This window comes from Plecotus auritus (assembly GCF_963455305.1).
Source record: "Plecotus auritus genome assembly, chromosome: 3".
Lineage (NCBI taxonomy): Eukaryota > Metazoa > Chordata > Mammalia > Chiroptera > Vespertilionidae > Plecotus > Plecotus auritus.
In genome coordinates, this window is record NC_137772.1 from 26,208,276 (window position 1) to 26,229,567 (window position 21,292).

Genomic DNA, 21,292 nt, shown 5'->3' on the forward strand with positions numbered 1-21,292 from the left:
GCAGCCAATCAATGATTCTTTCATCATTGATGCCTCTGTCTTTCTCTCTCTCCCTCTCCCTTCCTCTCTGAAATCAATGAAAATATTTTTTTTTTTTAAATAAGCTAATGCATAGAATCCCTAAGGGATCTCAAAGTCAAAGTAGCTACACAAAACACAAGTTAGAAGTGAAAGGTGAACAGAATAGAAAAGTACAAAAATGGGCAAGACTTAAGTGTGTGTACAGGATTAAATGCTTTTACATAAGATTGGTATAAGGATAGAGGAATAAGGACAATAAAAAATGTTAGAATTGCAAGGTAACTAGTTACAAAACAAAACAAAACAAAACAAAAAACACAACACAAAACAACAAAACAGTTATACCCTAGAATTTCTTTTTTATTTGGGCAAGGAAAAATAAGGGAAGGAATTTAATAGTAATTCATTTAAAATGAAAGGAAATGTATAAAGGGGTAATGCAAGAAATAAATAATAGGTGAAAGAATAAATAAACCATAATAAATCTAGACAACATAGATTTACATGGTAAAACCGTGGTAAAAATGAATGAGCTATTAAGCCATGAAAAGACATAAAGAAACCTTAGATGCATACTGTTAATTGAAAGAAGCCACTCTGAGAAGGCCACATACCAAATGTTTCCAACTACATGACATTCTAGAAAAGACAAAATTGTGAAGACAGTGAAAAGATTGGTGGCTGCCATAGGTTAACATGAGGGAGGTACAAAAAGGGGAGCATGGGGAAAAATTTTAGTGAAAATAATCTGATGACACCATAATGATAGGCACATGTAATTATATTGTCCAAACTCAGAATATACAATACCAAAGGAGAACTTTAATGTAAACTATGGACTTTAGGTGATTATGATGTGTCAATGTAGGACCATCAATTGCAACAAATGCAGCACTTTACTGTAGAATGTTGATAACAGGTAAAGCAATGCATGTGTGGGACCAAGAGATATATGTAAAATCTCTGTTACTTTCCCCTCAATTTTATTATGAACCTAAAACTGCTCTAAAAGTATAGTTATTTTTGTTTTTTAATCCTTAACTGAGAATATTTTTTTCCATTGATTTCCAGAGAGAACAGGAGAGAGGGAGAGGGAGAGGGAGAGGGAGAGGGAGAGGGAGAGGGAGAGAGAGAGAGAGAGAGAAATATTGATGTGAGAGACACATCAATTGGTTGCCTTCTGCATGCATTGAACCTGCAATCCAGGTATGTGCCCTTGACTGGGAATCAAACTCAGGGTCCTTTGGTCTGGGGGCAGACACTCTAACCACTCCTCAGTACCTAAGTATTGAATTTTCAGCAGGTCTAAAAATATAATTTTGGTAATAAAAAAGGTAGTTCATGAATGAAAAATGAACACTAACTTCCAACATATCACAATTAATGAAATTTCTGAACAACTTTATGCTCATAAAATTGAACTGTAATCCTATATAATAAAAGCCTAGGTGGCGTCACGCCCTCATATGATGCCCTCACACGATGTCGCCACAAGATGGCTGCCACAAGATGGCTGGCAGGGGAGGGCAGTTGGGGGCAACCAGGCCTGCAGGAGAGGGAAGTTGGGAGCAACCAGGTCGGCAAGAGAGGACAGTTGGGGGCGATAGTGCTGGCAGAGGAGGGCAGTTGGGGGTGATCAGGCCGGGAGGGGAGCAGTTAGGCATCAATCAGGCTGGCAGGGGAGTGGTTAGGGAGCGACCAGGCTGGCAGGCAGAAGTGGTTAGGGGCAATCAGGCAGGCAGGCAGGTGAGCAGTTAGGAGCCAGCAGTCCCGGATTATGAGAGGGATGTCTGACTGCTGGTTTAGGCTCGATCCTACAATCAGACATCCCCCAAGGGGGCCCAGATTGGAGAGGGTGCAGGCCGGGCTGAGGGACACCCCCTCTCTCCCCATTCACGAATTTCATGCACCGGGCCTTTACTTGTAAATAATAGATTTGTTGACACTGCTTCCCCTAGATTCAGTTAAATTTTATTTGACATTTTCATTATTTTTAAATAGTTTTCTTTTTTAAACATTTTAATTGTGAAATATAACATGTAGAAAAGTAAAAAATATAGAAATGTTATCTTATTTATTTCTTATATGTCTTATTTCACAGTAAAAAACTTTAACAAAATAAAAAAATACATTAAAAATTGAGCTTAAGTAGTGATAAATTAAGAAAAATTTATATCCTATAAAACAAAGTATCAGTAATCTATAACTTTGTTTTGAGATCCTATGACAGATATTAAATCTGAGGCTGACAACAGATCATTGAACAAAGGAAAGCAAAAGATCAGGCCAACAATTTTAACTGTTGAAAAACAAAACATAGCCCAGACAGTGTGGCTCAATGGTTGGGTATTGGCCTGTGAACCAGGAGATCACAGTTAGATACCTGGTCAGGGCACAAGCCCGGGCTGTGGGCTTGATCCCCAGTAGGGGGCATGCAGGAAGGAGGCAGCTGATCAGTGATTCTCATCATTGATGTTTTTATCTCTCTCCCCCTCTCCCTTCCTCTCTGAAATCAATAAAATATTTAACATTATTATAACATTTATATATGATTCAACTTATATGACACTCTGGAAATGACAAAAATTATAGGACAGGGGAATATATTAGTGGTTGTCAAGCACTGGGGCGGGGGAGGTGCAGGGAGGAAGAGTTAGTGTGACTATAAAGAAGTAGAATGAGAATTTTGTAATGATGGTAGAGCTCTGTATTTGTATTGCAATGGTTGTTATACATTCTACACTTGTGATAACAGGGACATGGAACTATGTGAACAAACTATATTCATGTTAATTTCATAGTTTTGATATTGTACTACAATTATTTAAGATGTAACCATTGAGGGAAACTAGGAGAAAGGTACATGGCACATCTCTATACTTATATCTTTGCAGTTTCCTGTGTATATATAATTACCTCAAAATAAACAGTAAAAAGATAACCAGTAAGACAAAAAAAAAAAAAAACACACAACAACACACAAAGAATATAGCTACCCTTTTCGTTAACAGCCCATAAAAAAAACTGAAGACAATATGGTGGCATTTTATATCTTCTAAATCAATCACTTTTAAATTTATAAGTTGAATATTGACAAATTTGGTAAATATGGGATCATTCATATAATGTTGACTACATACAAAAGACCAAGATTATAAATTTTAAGAAGTGAAAATAAGATTAAATATGAAATAATGACAAATTTGTATTACCAGATTAACATAGATAAAGCAGTTGAGAAGAAATAAAAAGTTCTGACATGTAAATATATTTCCTATTAGAAACCTCTTCATAGAAAACAAACAAAAAATTCAACATGGCAACATGCTTTTTAAGTATACTCTCTGTAAAATATTTTTCAGCCATAAATTTTAGTTATGAAGAGTATGAGGATGAACAAAATATGTTAACAATATAAAATATGCATTTATGCCGAAACCGGTTTGGCTTAGCGGATAGAGCGTCGGCCTGCCGACTGAGGGGTCCCGGGTTCGATTCCGGTCAAGGGCATGTACCTTGGTTGCGGGCACATCCCCAGTGGGAGGTGTGCAGGAGGCAGCTGTTCGATGTTTCTCTCTCATCGATGTTTCTAGCTCTCTGTCCCTCTCCCTTCCTCTCTGTAAAATATCAATAAAATGTATTTTAAAAAAATAAAATAAAATATGCATTTATTTGCATTAGGAAAGAATAAATGTTTTTAATTTAAACATGATACTAATTTGTAAGTTGAGGGTGCTTACAATAAATTCAATACACAATTGGTGTATAATTGGTTTAATAGTGTTTGAATTTTCTTAGCTGATTTTCTTTATGTTAGCTAGTTCTAGGCAAGCTCAGTTTAAAAGTAATGTAGTCTCTCAATTCTCTCAAGTAGGATATATCTTTTACTTTGAATTATCCAGAAAAATAACATGCAGTTTAGAACTACAAAAAGAAAAGTCACTTACCCCATTCCCTTTGCATTTTGTAGTGGGATTACAGTTATATCTCTTTGAATGAATTTCTCTGCAGGTTTTATTTTCACAATACTGAAAAAAAAAATTCAAACATAGTATTTTGTAATCATTTGCAAATTTGATATGGAAAAAATTGTTATCTATGCATAACACATGCTCAAGCTGAGATTTTTTATTACATATCTGATTCTAGTACAATGATACTGGCATACCAATACAAAATTCTAAACAATATTAAATTTAAGAAAAAAATATGAGCGTGTTTGCTTTAACATGGCTTATGTAATGATGTCATATAATTTTGGTTTTGGCTTTTACAATTGTTAATGTCATGTTATAAATAATTGGTTAGATTAATGTTAATGATTTGCCCCTCAAAAATTGGAAGAAAATTTATTAACTTTGGCTTTCAAACATAAATTAATATTTTGGATTATAAATTATCATGAATCTTTGTTATAATAGTGATCAGAGTTATCTGGCAAGATAAATATTTTAACTTAATTTGTATTCATTCTAAAATCCTTGTTATGTCTAAGTGGTTAACCCCGTGGTAATTGGTCATGTGGACATGTGACTCTGACTCATTTATTTTTTTTTATTAATTATCCTGCTAGTTTATTTTCTTTTGATTTCCCTAAAAATACACAGGGAATGAACACCAGGAAGTGGGATCATTGGAGCCATGTTCGAAGCTGCCTACAGAAATGTCAGTCAGAAAAAGTTAAGAACCATGTGATTTCACCCTTCTATGGGATAAAAAATTAAAAGCAACTAATGAACAAACAAGAAAAACAAACAAAAACTCATAGACTTCAGTATGGAGGTTACCAGACGGAAGGGGGTGGAGCAGGAGCAAAGGGTAAAGGGGGTCAAATATATGGTGACGGAAGATGATCTGCATCATAAAAATGTACCATTGAAACCTATATAATCTTATAAACCAGTGTCACCCCAATAAAAAATAAAAAAGAAGATGTTTACCACAGCAAACAAGTTTTCCAAGGGGATAGGAATGCTGAGCCCAGATATAAGAATTGGCTAATTGATTCACCATGTCAAGGTTTCATTTTATTTTTAATGCAGCAAGTGTTTAATGCCATTTACATGCAACACACTGATTTACAATTGCTTTAAATCTCAGAGGCCTTATGTTTTCTGAAATGTGTGCCCTCATACTTCCAGGCTAACTAAGCCTCAGGACCATTTTTGTTCCCCCTTTATTTTATGCTCATATGTATGTATAGATGCATCTATACATAAGCTTGTACATCATCATGGTAACAATGCTTTTCCAGAACAGGCTTCTTGTTTGCTTCTTCCAGTCCTCTCACATTTACACATAAGAAGATGATTTAAGAAATATGAAAGCTCAATTATGTTTCTTTGTGAAGCAGGGAAAATTGAAAACTCAAAATTAGAACTTTATGATTTAAAGCTGTTAGAATTCAAAGATCTAAAACAAAGTCACCTGTCAGTGCAATCTTATGCTTAAAACACATACATATTTCCTCAGATAAGGACTGATGACAGGTTAACTGAACAAGAGTTATTGGATAACTGAGATTTAGTTTAATTACCTTTTCAATATCACATGGGAAATAAGTGACAGTACCAGGTTGAAATCCATTCAGTATAACTGTGAGAGTCATCATTGAATACAGTATCAGATAGTTACATACTTTAATAAAGCTAAAATATACAAACATGTTTTGTTACCATTTGTGTGCCACACACAGTACCGTCAGCCACATAGCCATAATCTCTTGTATCTGATCTCATTGATAATCCAGTAGGGATGGATAAGCATACATGCCCTTGAGTATATGAATAAACTGCATATTGAATATTATTTTTATAATTATTTTTCTGTGGCCAAACACAAGCTAATTTTCCACAGAGAACATCCCTAGAAATGAAAAGCAGAAAATTTCTCATAATGTCTTCTTTTAATGATACCAAGTTCCAAATAAGTGTGATATTACATGGGCAGTAGCATAAATGTTATTTAATTGATGGTATAAAGCCAGAAAAGTCAAAACAACATCTTTGCTGTAAAACTTAATGCAATTTAACTAATTAGTTTTGTAGCAGAATTGAAATGTACACACAGCTCAAATGTATAGACACGATGTCATTTCCTATTTCAGAAATAAAATTTGTTGTCTAGCCTCCATTTGTATTAGAGCAATCATCATATTTTATTACATTTTGGGGTGAAATTCATCACCTGTCCTCACTTTGCAGTAGATTGCCCAGTCTGGTCATCTGTTACTCAAGATTTTCTAAGAGTGGCTGATTGCCTTTATATACTCTTTGTATATCATTAGAGCCTCCTCTGATTATGATCTTTACCCAGGACAGCGCTGTAGTATACAGACTTTTTATTTTTATCTCAAGATTATTCCAACATGTTGATATTTTCAATAGTTCTGTACTCCTCTCTTGAGAATTAAGAAATGTTTAAATCTCCTTTATACCACAGCATACCAAAGGATGTCCCATAAACAGTTTATTTTGCCATTTATAATCTATCATTGGATAGAACACTGGCTTCTCTAAGAGGCTTATAAAATTTCTAGTCTGTGGCTTGGAAATAATCTATGTTATTTCTTGCTCTTGGAATCACTTAGCTCTATCAGCTCTCATCCTCAATGGAAACAACCATTTCTTAGTTATTGGTATGGTCTGTTGAACATTTCATGTTTATTTTTCCAAAAGTCTCCCCTTAGGAAATTTATCCACTTAGGGAATTAATTCATTTGTCTTAAAAGATCATTTTGGGTTCTTTAATATTGCAGGAATTAGCTTAACAACATCATTAAGTGAAGACTGAAATGAGGTTGGGAGCCAAAACCTAAATCTCTTCCCAAGTTCTCTCCCTACCGCATAATTTTTCTAGTTTCTCAGATCTAGATATTTATGTAGTTTAATTGTGGCTCCATTCTGTTTCTATGAATTACATTTTAAACCAGCTTTGCATGGCAGGTCTCTTTCTAGTGTGGCCATGGGGTAAACAAACTCTTTCTCAAAAGTCCACTCACTCAAATTTTGCTTTTGTAGTTGAATTCTTGGTACTGTTTTTTCTTTTCTGTAAAGGGATCACAATCCACTTAGAGCAGATAAATTATGCTATTGAATTCCAGTCTCTTCTAGTGATTTTATTTCAGGAAAATTCATGGACTATCTTCAGCTCAGATGAAGTCCAGATAAGTCATGTTTGCTAAATTTTCTAGGACCTTCCACCTTTCCTTTTCGTTCTTTCATAAGTAATCTTAGAGTCAGGGCAGTAGACATGCCCCTGGTCACCCAGGAGAGAGAAGTGTGGCTGGTTTACCACCATCTCCTTCCTGTCTGTGTTGTCATCCACTGTAGTGTAGCAGATCTGCCTGATCACTGGTGTTCTGTATTGTTATCTAATACAGGTTTGGCTGATTATTCCTTGTCTTTTAGAGATTATACAGGGCTTCCTCATGAGATTTCCCCTCATCAGCACTCACTTTATGATTTCAGACCTTCTCTTTCAATCCATTATTCTTCTTGTGCTGAGGTATTTGGAAAATTCTGCATTCTCTAGATGCCATACTTAATATATAGTAAATTTATTTGGTGACAGGTGAATGCTATCTTAGTCCCATCCAGCTAGACACCTTCTCCAGACATTGGTAATCTTCAAAAATCTCCACAAATGAACCAAGTTGTTTTTAACCATGTTGAGTGTGGTTCTTACCTAAGAATTCAACAATTTTTTCTGATTATGTCTTGTAGGTTAAAGGAAAGTCCTGCCTCTCCCTGGATCACTTGATGGTATCTGAGTGTTTTTATATTCTGTCCTTCTCTCTTAGTTCTTGAATTGGGCTTTGTTTCTATTTTTAAGCCACATTTTGGTATAACTGATCTCTCAAAAGCTGTACACACTTAATGTATATAATTTGATGAGTTTGGGGTCAAGTACACACTGTGAAGCCATCAGTACCATCAGGGACATAAACATATCAATCACTTTCCAAAGTTTCCTCCACTCTTTGTATTATAACAATTATTATTTTTGTTGTAAGAACATTCAACATAAGATCTACCTTTATAGCAAATTTTAAGTATAGAATAACATAAGTTTAGCCATAGAAACTATGTTTATAGTAGACCTCCATAGCATACTTGCTACTATTTTTTCCAGCTTTATTGAGGTACTAGAGGCCTGATGCACGAAATTCATGCAAGGGGTTCGGCCCTCGCTTGTCCAGAAAGTCGTCCAGAAGGTCGTTTGGCTGACTGGTCTAATTAGCATATTATGCTTTTATTATTATAGATAGTTGACAAAATTATAATATAGTTATTAAAGTATAAAAAGTGATGATTTGATATGGGTATACATTCTGAAAGAATCCCACACATCTAGTTAATTAACACATTCATCACTTTACATTTTATCCTGTGTGTGTGTGAGAGAGAACATTTTTCTATTCTACTAGCAAATTTCTGATATATAACATAGTGTTGTCAATTATATTCACAATGTTGTACATTAGATCCTCAGACCTTATTCATCTTTAGCTGAAAATTTGTATCATTTTACCAACCTCTTTTTATTTTCCTTTGGCAACCACTTTTCTCTTCTCTGTTTCTATGCATTTGACTTGTTCTTTTTAAGATTCCACATGTAAGTGATACTAACCAGTATTTTCTCTGTCTGGCTATTTCACTAAGAATGCTGGTTCATCTATGTTGCCACAAATCACATGATTTTCTTCCTTTTACAAGCTGAGTAATATTCTGTTAGAAAGATACCAATTTTGTTTTTATCCATTCATCCATTAATGGACACTTAGATTGTTTTCATACCTTGGCTACTGTGACTAAAGCTGCAATAAAATATCTTCAAAATACTGACTTCATTTCCTTTGGTTAAATAGCTAGAAATGGAATTGCTGACTCAATTGCTGGTAGTTCTATTTCAATTTCCTCAGCAAACTCTTATTTGTTTGTTTTTATAGGGGCTATACCAGTTTACATTTCCACAAGCAGTATACAAGGATTCTCTTTTCTCCACATTCTTGCTAATATTTGTTATCTAATGTCTTTTTTAATAATATCCATTCTAACAGGTGTGAACTGATACCTCATTGTGGTTGATCTGCATTTTACAGGTGATTTGTTGAGCACCTTTTTTCTCTTCAAAGTTTCTACTTAAAAATCTGACTGTCTTATGTGTGCTGTCTTGCTGATCTTAAGATCTTCTTCTTGTTTTGAACCCTTAAAATTTTAATTTTAATGTGTCTTGATTTGGTTGACTTTGAATTCCTCTTATTTGGTTTCTCTAGTATTCCTGGGGATTATTATCCCCAGGTTAGGAATGTTAATGCTTTCAGTCATGATTTCTTTGATAAACTTTCTGTCCTGTTCTCTCTTTCTTCTTCTGGTACTCTTATAATGAGTATTGTGCTCTTATTGATGGTGTCCCATAAGTTCCTTAAGCTATCTTCACTCTCCACCTCCCTTCCTCCCTCCCTCCCTCCCTCCCTCCCTCCCTCCCTCCCTCCCTCCCTCCTTCCTTCCTTCCTTCCTTCCTTCCTTCCTTCCTTCCTTCCTTCCTTGCATTTCTTTTCTCTCTCTCTCCTTCCCCACTTCCTCCTTTTCTTCTTTTTCTTTTTTCCTTTCCTCTTGTCTCCTCTCATTTCCTCTTCTTTTTTCTTCTCTCTCTCTCTTTCTCTTCCTCTGATTGTTTGAATTTTACTCTCCTGACTCCTAGTTCATTAACCCTTTCTTCTGCTTGATCAAATCTTCTGTTGAACCTCTTTATTGAATACTAGAGGCCCAATGCATGAATTTGTGCATGGGTAAGGTCTGGCTAGCTCATCCCGATGGGGGCCGGGCTGGCCAGGGGGAGGGGCCATGGGTGGTTGTCTGGCTGGCCCCACCCCTGATCGAGGTGGGCGAGGCAATCGGGGGCAGGGCCGGCTGGCCGCCTCAGTGCACATCATAGTGACTGGTCATTCCATTGTTCTGGTCACTTGGCTCTTATATATATAGATTTCATTTTAGTTATTACATTACTCAGCTTGGTCAACCTCCTATCTGTTACTAATTTTGTGATTTTTTTTTATTTTTAATACTCCTGTGAAATTCAGGAAGTGTTGTTGTGGGGTAGGCACTTTCTTTCTTAGATTTCATAATTCCTTTTATTCTATAGCTTATTCCAGAATGACATATTCAGCTATTTATAGGTATTGCAATATTTTATATGTCAGTAATGTGGAAACAAACAAACAAGCTATTGTTCACACAATCATGTATTTTTAGTCAAAGCACTTGCTTTATGATCACTATCATGCATTGACTTAATAAAAATGTCATTTTAATTCTCAACATGTAGCATCAATTCCTGTTTTTTTTTGTTGTTTTTTTTTTTTTTTTGTTTTCTTTGGCAGTTTGCATCCACTTCCCTCCTCTGATAATAAGCATCAGCCCTCTTTTAATCTAGACTCATTAATTGAACAGTATCAGGGGAAAAATAAGGGAAATAGAAAACTGAATTATATAGAAGGAAAATACATATAATGATATTTCAAAATATTCTCCTGCCATATGATTTACTGTCCATTTACTATTTGGTGTCTCTTGACAAGAAATATAGAATTTGATGAAACAATCATTTTTATATACATACTTTGGTTCACAAGGTAATGGTTGTGAATTTTTAAAACCACAGTTTCCAAATCTATCACGAAAAGAATTAATTTCTTCAAAACAGGCAAATGGAGCACCTTGAGCACCTTAAAATACAAACACATTGGTTAAGTTATTATTTTTAATCCAAATTAAAAATTTTGTCAATAAAAAGCTAATGAATTGCTTATTGAATAATAAAAATATCATGATCTTGATTATACTTTCCCCCCTGTATTTACCTTATCAATTGTTTTACCTAATAGAAAGCAAAGAGATTTTATCTATTGCAGTAAATTATATTGTTGTTAAAAACAATTTGCTTCTCCTCTCTGTGGTCATGCATACTTCCTTGTCCAAAGGGTATCAGACTTGATAATTTCTCTGCTTAATGAAATGAGATATTTGAAACATGTCACTTATGAGCAAAAACCTGTGGCACAGCACCATACAATTGAAAGGGAACTTCCAACTCCCAGATTTTCCCCAAGAAACAAAGGACTTGTACTTCTTCCATTGTCATAGTACATACAAGATACAGTTTGTCTTCTACTTTGTAGGGGATGTCAAATCATGCCTCTGACAACTGGACTCCTGAAAAGTTTACTGATGTGACTGTTCCTGAATATTTCCAGGGTTAACTTATTGCTCTTTGTAGCACATGTCTTAGACCACCCACGTACTAGTTATACTTTGCTTATTTAACCAGGTTAGTACAAAATCATTGTTGGACTGTATTAATGTAATACTTTCTGGGATGTCCAAATGTCTTCAACTACATTATGACTGAATAAACATTGCCCTGGAGCAAAACTCAAAATTAATACCATTATCTATTGCAAGCAAACTTTTTCTAATTCTCTTTTCAAATAGGCATAGATAAGAATATTTTTGCAAAGTTAATGACTGTCCTAATATCACATATCTAAGGCCATGCTAATCTGCTCTAGCATACATATACATTCCCTGAAGGGAGTGGGCCTAAACTGGCAGTCAGACATCCTTAGTGCTGCTGTGGAGGCGGGAGAGGCTCCTGCCACTGCCACTGCACTTGCCAGCCATGAGCCTGGCTTCTGGCTGAGTGGCGCTCCCCCTGTGGGAGTGCACTGACCACCAGGGGACAGCTCCTGCATTGAGTGTCTGCCCCCTGGTGGTCAGTGCGTGTCATAGCGACCGGTCGTTCAGCAGTTTGGTCTATTTGCATATTAGCCTTCTATTATATAAGATTTTATCTATCTTATTTCTAGCAGTCAAACACTACTATCTGGACTTGTGTTGTTGTTTTAATTTATTTTTATTGATTTCAGAAAGAGGAAGGAGAGGGAAAGAGATAGAAACATCAATGATGAGAGAGAATCATTGATCGGCTGCCTCCTGCATGCCCCCTACTGGGAATCAAGCCTGCAACCTGGGCATGTGCCCTGACCAGGAATTGAACTGGTGACCTCCTGGTTCATAGGTTGACACTCAACCACTGAGCCATGCCAGCCAGGCTGTTTTTGTTGTTGTTGTTTTTAAAAATCTTGTAATACATACTGAGGTCAGTCATCCTCTTGGGGTAGTTGACTAATCTCATGTGTAGCTATGGAGCATAAGTAGCCTGTTGGAGTGTGAACTGGGCCTCATTTGTGCCTGATTGGGCCAAAATGTCTAGGCCTGGATATGTGTTGCTCTGGGAAGTGTGTGCCCAGGTGGGTGAGGTGTGTCTGTGCAGTTGAGACAATTCTGAAGGATTAAGGAGACAGCTGAAGAATAATGACAATTTTCCTTGTCCACTGCACCTTATTTTTCTTTTAGCATTCTTTTTTTCTTTAACTTTAAACTACACTTAGCGAAAGAATTTTTATATTTGTTTTGTGTTTACATATTCACTGTCTTTATCTCTTCATCATAAGCACCATGAGTACATTAACCATGTGACTATGTTCCTCTTGTTGAAAATTACCAACTCTCTGCACATACACATTCAGTATATATATATATATATATATATATATATATATATATATATATATATATATTAGTGGAAAAATATGATTAATTTAATTAAACATCTACAATTCCTTTAAAGGTCTAAATTAACTTAAAATAAAGCAAAATTTAAATTGAACTATTTGTTAATTCATATAAATCATATATTAGACTGATTTAGAACAACCTTCTATCATATAATTTTTGGTAAAATAAGAACAAGAAACAATGCTAACCAGAGGAAAAGGAAAGTGGGAGAATGTGAAAGGGGACAAAAGGGGGGAATGGAAAGAGGCTTGGCTTTGGGTGGTGAGCACACAATGCAGTATATAGATGATGTTTTATTGAGGTGTACACTTGAAATCTATATGGTTTTATTAACCAAGTCACCCCACTAAACGTAATTTAAAAAGAAAGAAAAATGCTTGCTCTAGATAGGAACCAAATAAATGAATAAAAGAGGAATTAACTGCATCAGAAGATCAAATTTTTTACTGATTTGGGTAAGTTTTGTGAAGAGATCAGAGCATATATAGGAGGAGTAAACACACACAAAAGGCTAAATCTTACCTAAACATCTTTATTTTAATTAGAACTGAAAATATGTCAAATGTCAACTAACTCATTTCTGGGTCAAATATTTATTTATTTATTAAAATAAGGAGTATGTCCTTATTATAGTAAAAATTCATGATTTACTGACTTGCCATTCTAAGCTCCATGTAAATTAGAAGTTGTAAATACTATTTTTACCGTGGCAGTTCATTACCAAATACAAAAATTAAACCATGAGCAAAAAATAGTACAATACTACCCTGGAAAAACCTCAAACATTTCTACAAAAAAAAAATAACCTTCTTTAATTCAAATTTAATTTTTACTGAGGTTGTGATTCAGATTTTCCACTTCTTGAGTTGTGTATTATATCTAATAGAAGGATCCGATTTTGAAGTAAAATATATATACAAGAAAGAGCAACACCTTTTCCAAATATGTTGGCACACTGGTAATCAGTATTTTGGCATCGTCCCTTATAACAAAACGCAGTTCCCAAATTGCACAAGTGGCCATTCAATGCGTACGTGTCAGGAACACAATCACTAGAAGTTCCGTTGCAGTACTCTGTAAAATCACACTCTTGATCGGTACTCTTTCTACATGGAGTGCCTGCTACTGATATCTAGGAGAAAACAGAAAAAGAATATCATGTTCTGTAAATGACTATCTTCAATTATTTACTGAAGAGTTTTATCAGATTAGATATTCCTGATCATTGATACTGGAGGGAGTCACAGACTTAGTTAACCAAGGCAGTTAGTTCTCAGAAGGAAACAGTAGGTATAGTACCGGTATTCATTATGAAGCATGCAGAAAAGTAACTGTCTCAAAAGGATCCTTTGCAAACTGCTTTGTGTTCTATTTTTGGAGGTGGTGACAGAAAATTGATATCTACTAGGAGTTTTGTCACCAAAAAGGGTTTATTTGGGAAAGAGAATGGATTGCAACCAGCACCTGCAGACATGACAAGCCACGTGCACACACTTTACACAGTAAGACAAATTGGAGAGGTATTTATCCAAAGGAAGAGGAAGTTAAGGGGAAGTTAAAACCATAGAGCTTTATTATGAGCATAGAGTTCTTCCTAGAGAGTTTGTTCTCACATAGTCTTCCGAATATGTACAAGACTTCCACAGCCTTAGCTCCTCCCATAGACACTCCGGACTGATTATATTTTCTTTTTAAAATTTTTAAATGTTTTAAAATACTTATTGGTGAAAGTCTTACATATATCCTCTTTTCCCACCACTGACCTCTTCTAGCTTGCCCCTGTCCCCGCCCAGGCCTTCACCACCCTATTGTCTGTGTCCATGGGTTATGCATAGATACACTATTCAGCAACAAAAGAGCAGTGAACTGATAAACACCACAATGTGATTGAATCTCAAATGTTTTATACGAAGATGCCTAATGACAATGTTTACACATATTATATGATTAATTTATGTTATATTCTTGCAAAATCAAAATTAGAGATGTGGAAAACAGATCTGTAGTTACAAGATTTCATTATAATAATTTCATCATTGCCAACACTTCTATGGGTGAAGGTATGGATTAACTACCAAAGGACACAGGTATTTTTGGAAAGTGATGATGAAATCTCTCATCCCTTGATTGTGGTGCTAGTTATAAGACTCACTATGTTTACAACAATAACTTAGAAGTATTCACTAAAATAACTTTACTTTAAGACATTGTATCTTAATTTAAAAGATGGATAAAAACTATATGAAATATTTATGATACAATTTATCAGAATTGGAATTATAAAACATTTTTCATTATGGAACTTTTTAATTCAAACATATATCTTGAAATATCATATTAGTGCATGTATATTTTGCTTTCATTTATTAACTCTTGCACAAAGTAAAGTAATTCATGTAACCATTCCAATACTAATAAATATTAAATTTGCCTTTATGATTTGCTATTGCCAACAGTCCTGTAATTAATATTTTCCCCTCAGCTTTCCATACATGTGTATGATTCTAGAATAGATACATAAATAAAAGAGATAATGATGGTGATCACTTAATTTGATAACTTATACTCTGTTTAGATATATAAAAATATTCATAAAGGAATTATAGAATTCAAAATTCCATAAACAATATCCAAGAATATCTGTTCCCACTCCTTAGCCAATATCTGACATTGCTGAATTTAAGATTGCTATTTGAAAGTCTGCTTTATGATATGGCATTATTATTTTTATTTAGGTTCACCTTAGTTTCTGAAAAAAGAGCAATGTACACATTAAACAATTGTATTTACATTGTTTTAAATTACCTGGGCCCTCTATTTGCTTTTCTCTCTCTCTCTCTTTCTTCTCTCTCTCTCTCTCTCTCTCTCTCTCTCTCTCTCTCTCTCTCTGTGTATGTGTGTGATTTGCCTTTTACTTATCAATATGTGAGCACTCTTTGCATATTCTCTATGCTACACACTTGTCTGCTATTCATGTTACAATTGTTCACAATTAATAATTTACTATTTATTTGATTTTATAATTTTCTTGAGTTGAGTTTTTGATATAGTAATGTATATGATTATTCTACTCTTTTATGATTAATTTAGAAATTGGTAAACTGTGTTTTCAACACAAGAGAATAATCAGTACCAATCTGAGATGCTTTCTTTATTTCACAGAAGTTTTCTTTACATGCTTGTGGTTGTTTATGCATTATTTTGTTCCACTGAATTACTTTGACATTCTTTCATAAATTCTACATTAATTTAATCAACATAGCTTGCTATTATCACATTCAATTTACTTCTTATAAATATTGGAAACTTACCTGACATTCTGGTGTACAGCATAGTCCAGAACCACATTTTACTGAGCCTTTCAGTTTACATGTCTTATAATCACAGCAATTCTTAAACTGACATTCCTAAAATATCAGAAGAAGAAATAGTATTCTAGTTCAGCCATTTAATAGCTCTTGTTTCTTAATCTCAACTTCTATTTAACACTCAATTTTTCAATAATGCACTATACTATAGCTAAGACTATCCAAAGGCATATCTAACTCTAAGAACTAAATACATAACATCTAAAATAGCAGTTCATCAGTGATATTAGTAAAATGTTTGATAGCTAAGTATTTATAATTATTAATAAATTGGTAAGTAATTAAGTTGGTAATTAATTTAACTGCCAACATGGAAATATATCTTTGGGGGAAAAAGGGTGAGTTTTCAAAAGAAAACTTGCCCCAATTGCCTTTTTAGTAATTTGTTTACTAAAATTTCCCTTTGTGAATAAAGTTAGTAGAGGTAGACAATATATATAATAAAAATATATTTAGTATATTAACCACGTGTTATGTTTTACTATAATGCAAATAAACAAAACAGGATATGTCGATACATACATATTTTTACAAGGTAAAATGGCAGTCAATTGTCATTGAAATTAGGTAATTAAAATAATGTTAAAAACTATTTTTCCATGTAAATGCATTGTATTTATAAAATTTTGAAGCATTATTACATTCTTAACACTTTTTTCTAATTTACTATTTGTTAGAATATTAATATGTTGATAGCACATTTTAGGTGTCTTTACTTATTTCATCATTAAGTACAAAATCTCAGGACAGTGATTTGATTTTATCTTTTTTAACTTAAAACCATATATATATATATATATATATATATATATATATATATAGTTTTAAAATGTATTTGTTATTAAAGTATAGTCAACATACACTATCATAATTGTTTCAGTCGTACAACATAGTGATTTGACATATACCTTCATATGTGATCACCTTAATAAATTTAGTAATCTTCTATCACCATACATGATTGTTACAATACTGACTATTTTTCCTATCTACATCCCCATGTTATTTTGGGGGAATAGAGATAGTTAAAAAAGTTTAATAGTATGAAAACAAGTGGTGGTCAGTTATTTTTGTAGGTCAACACAAAATTGAAGTAACTTCTGGGGAGTAATCATGGAAAAACTTTATTATATTTAAGTAGAGGGGGATTGTTAAATATTATACATTGATGATATTAAAGTAGAGAAAATATGTGGTCCTATATATTGAAAATAGCGTGCTTTGAATATTTGGTTGATGGAACTAGAGTAGCCTGCATACCTATATTTAGAAGTGAGCAAATAGAAAATCATCCTGAAACTTGAAAATATAGGAATATTTGTGAATGATTAAGAAAGAAATATTATAATGTTTCAACATTCTTGCAACCCACAAGAGATGGAAAAATGTGAACCAATTTCAGGAAAAGTTTGTAAAGAAAAAAGAGAGTGAGGTCATATGAGTCACGTATTAAATTGTGTGGAAAATGAACTTATTTAGCCTATATATTTAAAATCTCTCTGCTGGGATAATCAGGAACAGTGTGTGCAAACCAAGTGTTCATGACTTATCTTTGCAATTGAAGAGATGTGGGAAAGTGATTCATATATCTAATTTGTCCCCATTTTCATATCTTAGTTCTATATTGAATATATAATACTAGAGGCCTGGTGCACAAAATTCGTGCACGTGTGTGTGTGTGTGTGTGTATGTGTGTGTGTGTGTGTGTCCCTCAGCGCAGCCTGCACCCTCTCCAATCTGGGACATCCCTCTCACAATCCAGGACTGCCAGCTCCCAACTGCTCGCCTGCCTGCCTGCCTGATTGCCCCTAACTGCTTCTGCCTGCCAGCCTGATCACCCCCTAACCACTCCCCTGTGAGCCTGATCGATGCCTAACTCCCCTGCCAGCCCAACTGCCCCTAACCGAAGTCCCCTGCTGGCCCAGTCACCCCTAACTTCCCTCCCTTGCCAGCCTGGGCGCCCCTAACTGCCCTCCCTGCTGGCCTGGTCACCCCTAACTCTCCTCCCCTGCAGGCCTGGTTGCCCCCAACTACCCCCCTCTGCTGGCCATCTTGTGGCGGCCATCTGTGTCCACATGGGGGCAGCCATCTTTGACCACATGGGGGTGACAGTCAATTTGCATATTCCCCTTTATTATATAAGATACTTGCATATGTAATCCCATATATACCAAGATAATCACGTATTAGAAACACAAGATATGGTGCTCAAATTTCAATCTTCATTACTCACCTCTTCACTGCCACAGTCACATTCTTCATTAAGTTCCAAAATCCCATTACCACACACTGATTGATTTTTATATAATGGTTGAAAACTTGGAAATTTCTGAAGACATTTAGCATCAAATTTTGAAACAAAATATCTATAGTCATGCATGCTACAGTTGCTAAAAATTTTTACACCACTGGAACCCCTAAAATGAAATTCCGCAGGTAAATAAACCAGGTTAATAAAACCACATCTAAACAATACTCCATATATACTGACATGCATTGCAAAATAGCTCAAATGAAATACTTGTACCTTAGCAGAGATTAAAGTCAACCAACATTAAATTTTAATTTATCATTGCTTATCTTTAACATTATAAAATTACATTAAAAATGTATCTTCCCAAGAAAGAAATATGGTATAATAGTTAAATCTATCTATTATCCATCCATCCACATATACATACATCATACACCTTTCTCTCCACCTGATATGCTCTTCTCTTCCATACACAAAACTTCCTCCCTTATTTCAGTCAGATGTTTGCTCAAATGTCACTTTCTAAAGAGGTCTTTCTTAACAACATTATCTAAAACCAGTGGCCCGGTGCACGGATTCATGCACATTGAAAGAAAATTAATTAGAAGTTAGCCAGCAGGACAGGACTGGACAAGAAGGGCTGGACATGCTCTGGAGCCAACCTCCCGTGGTTTCTCCCCAGTATCCATGGAGCGAGTGGGGTCCCTCCAGCAGGTGGGCTCCCTTGGCCTGGCCTGTGGGGATTGGGCTGAAACCAGCTCTCCAACATCCCCCGAAGGGTCCCGGAATTGCTGCCGTACAGGATGTGGAACGCAAACGCAAGTGTGCAGTAAACCAGATTTGGGCTGACAGTGCCTCAGCAACAACATAACCCATGGCCAGAGGTGGAATCGCATGGCCCAGAAACGAATTGGCTCTCCTCTCTGGTTTCAGGGTGCATCACCCGAGAACCACTGCTGCCAAGTCACTGCTGCTTGGCAGCTCCTGAGTTGAGTGCCTGCCCCCTGGTGGTCAGTGCACAGCATAGTGACCAGTAAGATGGGGGAGGAACACTTAGCATATTAGCCTTTTATATATAGACTAGAGGCCCAGTGCACAAAATCCGTGCACTGCGGGGGGGGGGGTTCTCAGGCCAGCCTGCACCTCTCTAGTCTGGGACCCCGCAGGGGATATCCCAGGATCGGGCCTAAACCGGCAGTCAGATATCCCTCTCACAATCTGGGACTGATGGCTCCTAACCACTCACCTGCCTGCCTGGCCTGATTGTCCCTAACAGCTTCTGCCTGCCAGCCTCATCGCCCCCTAACTGCTCCCCTGCTGGCCTGATTGACACCTAACTGCTTCCCTGCTGACCCAATCACCCCCAAATGCCCTCTCTACTGGCCTGGTCACCCCCAACTGCCCTCTCCTTCAGGCCTGGTCACCCCCAATTGCCCTCCCCTGATGGCCTGATCACCCACAACTGCCTTCCCCTGATGGCCATCTTGTGGCAGCCATCTTGTGATGACGTGGGGTGGCCATCTTGTGACGACATGGGGGCAGTCATTTAGTGATGATGTGAGGGCATGATGGTCACCTAGGCTTTTATTGGTATAGATTATGTCCCCTCTCATACTCTAATTCCCTTCAGTGGGATTTACCACTTTCTGGAGTTTTATATCACTTTGACAAATTTGTTACTGAGATATCTCATCATGTACAACATACCTTTCCTATTTATTATGTGGAGTTGAACATAAAGAATAAAAAATTCATCACATCTGTAAACAACCTCACAAATATATAATGTGAAATTAATTAGGAATAAAAAATGGCTTACACTGCTTCATGGTTCATTATGCATGTAGCTCTTGGACAAGGACACTCATTGGTGTTATTATATGTTAGGCCTATTTTAAGGCCAAGTAATTGAGCTATAATAACTGAAAATCCTTCCAAAGTTATTGCATCTGTATACTAAAATAAAGAATATTGAAGAGAAAACCACTTTATAAGAAGAAAACAAAAGCAGGTAATAAATTAATACATTTTTATTCCTATAAAAATTGATATTTGATATCTCCTTTTCAGCATATTTTACACCACTTTATTTTGATATGTCATTGATATGAATATTCATACTAGTTAATTGATTATGAAACATAATATTATGTAAAACTACCAATATTCTCTGGTTTAAAAACTGGCATACCTAAATTCTGTAGACTTAAACATTTAGAATTCTGATGCAATCAATATAAAACACATTGGGCCCAACCAGCATGGCTCAGTGATTGAGAGTAGACTTATGAACCAGGAGGTCATGGTTCAATTCTGGTCAGGGCATATGCCCAGGTTGTGGGCTCAATCCCCAGTGTGGGGCATGCAGGAGGCAGCAGCTGATCAATGATTCTCATCATTGATATTTCTATCTCTCGCTCTCTTTCCCTTACTCTCTAAAATCAATAAAAATATATTTTAAAAATATATAAAACACATTTATCTTCCTCACTAAAGCAATTCATCTAATTAATGAATATTAATTAATTCAACATACACATGAGTCAAATACTAAGATAGAAGATGGGACTACAGTTGCATTAAAAAAATGGACTATGATCACACCTGAAGCTTATATTATAGAAGAGGAGAAAGACAATAAACAGGAAATTCACAATAAACTTTCCAAATATAAAGAGATAATGAAAAGTACTCTGAAGGAACAGAAGTGTTCCCATAGAGAATTTTGAGGAGGAGTGTAACTATTTAGTTAAGGTAATGAGAAAAATGTATATGTGGAATTGATATTTAGGCTGAGATACAAAACTTGGAAAATGATCCAGCAATATGAATAGGGGTAGGGTGTTTATATGAGAACCTATTCAAAGGTTGTAGTATAATGAGTGAAGTAAAGAAATAACAAACACTAAAAGGAATAACAGAAGTTAGAGATATAGGGAAACCATGGTAAAATGATTAGGAATGAGAAGTTATTTAAAAAGGTTGGTTGCAGTGCATATTATTTTATT

At 35.5% G+C, this 21,292-nt stretch overlaps 1 protein-coding gene across 1 annotated transcript in view; it reads right to left on the reverse strand.

Annotated features, from left to right (window-relative positions):
• LOC308244584 (disintegrin and metalloproteinase domain-containing protein 18-like) overlaps positions 1-21,292 on the reverse strand; it is a gene marked incomplete at its 5' end in the record, with an annotated part of 102,764 nt that overhangs the window by 38,269 nt on the left and 43,203 nt on the right. The window contains 7 exons of the mRNA XM_080660725.1: positions 3,969-4,049; positions 5,697-5,886; positions 10,645-10,750; positions 13,596-13,794; positions 15,974-16,069; positions 18,264-18,447; positions 20,104-20,240. Of these exons, the coding sequence (XP_080516851.1) occupies positions 3,969-4,049; positions 5,697-5,886; positions 10,645-10,750; positions 13,596-13,794; positions 15,974-16,069; positions 18,264-18,447; positions 20,104-20,240 (993 nt within the window). The remainder of the gene's footprint in view (positions 1-3,968; positions 4,050-5,696; positions 5,887-10,644; positions 10,751-13,595; positions 13,795-15,973; positions 16,070-18,263; positions 18,448-20,103; positions 20,241-21,292) is intronic.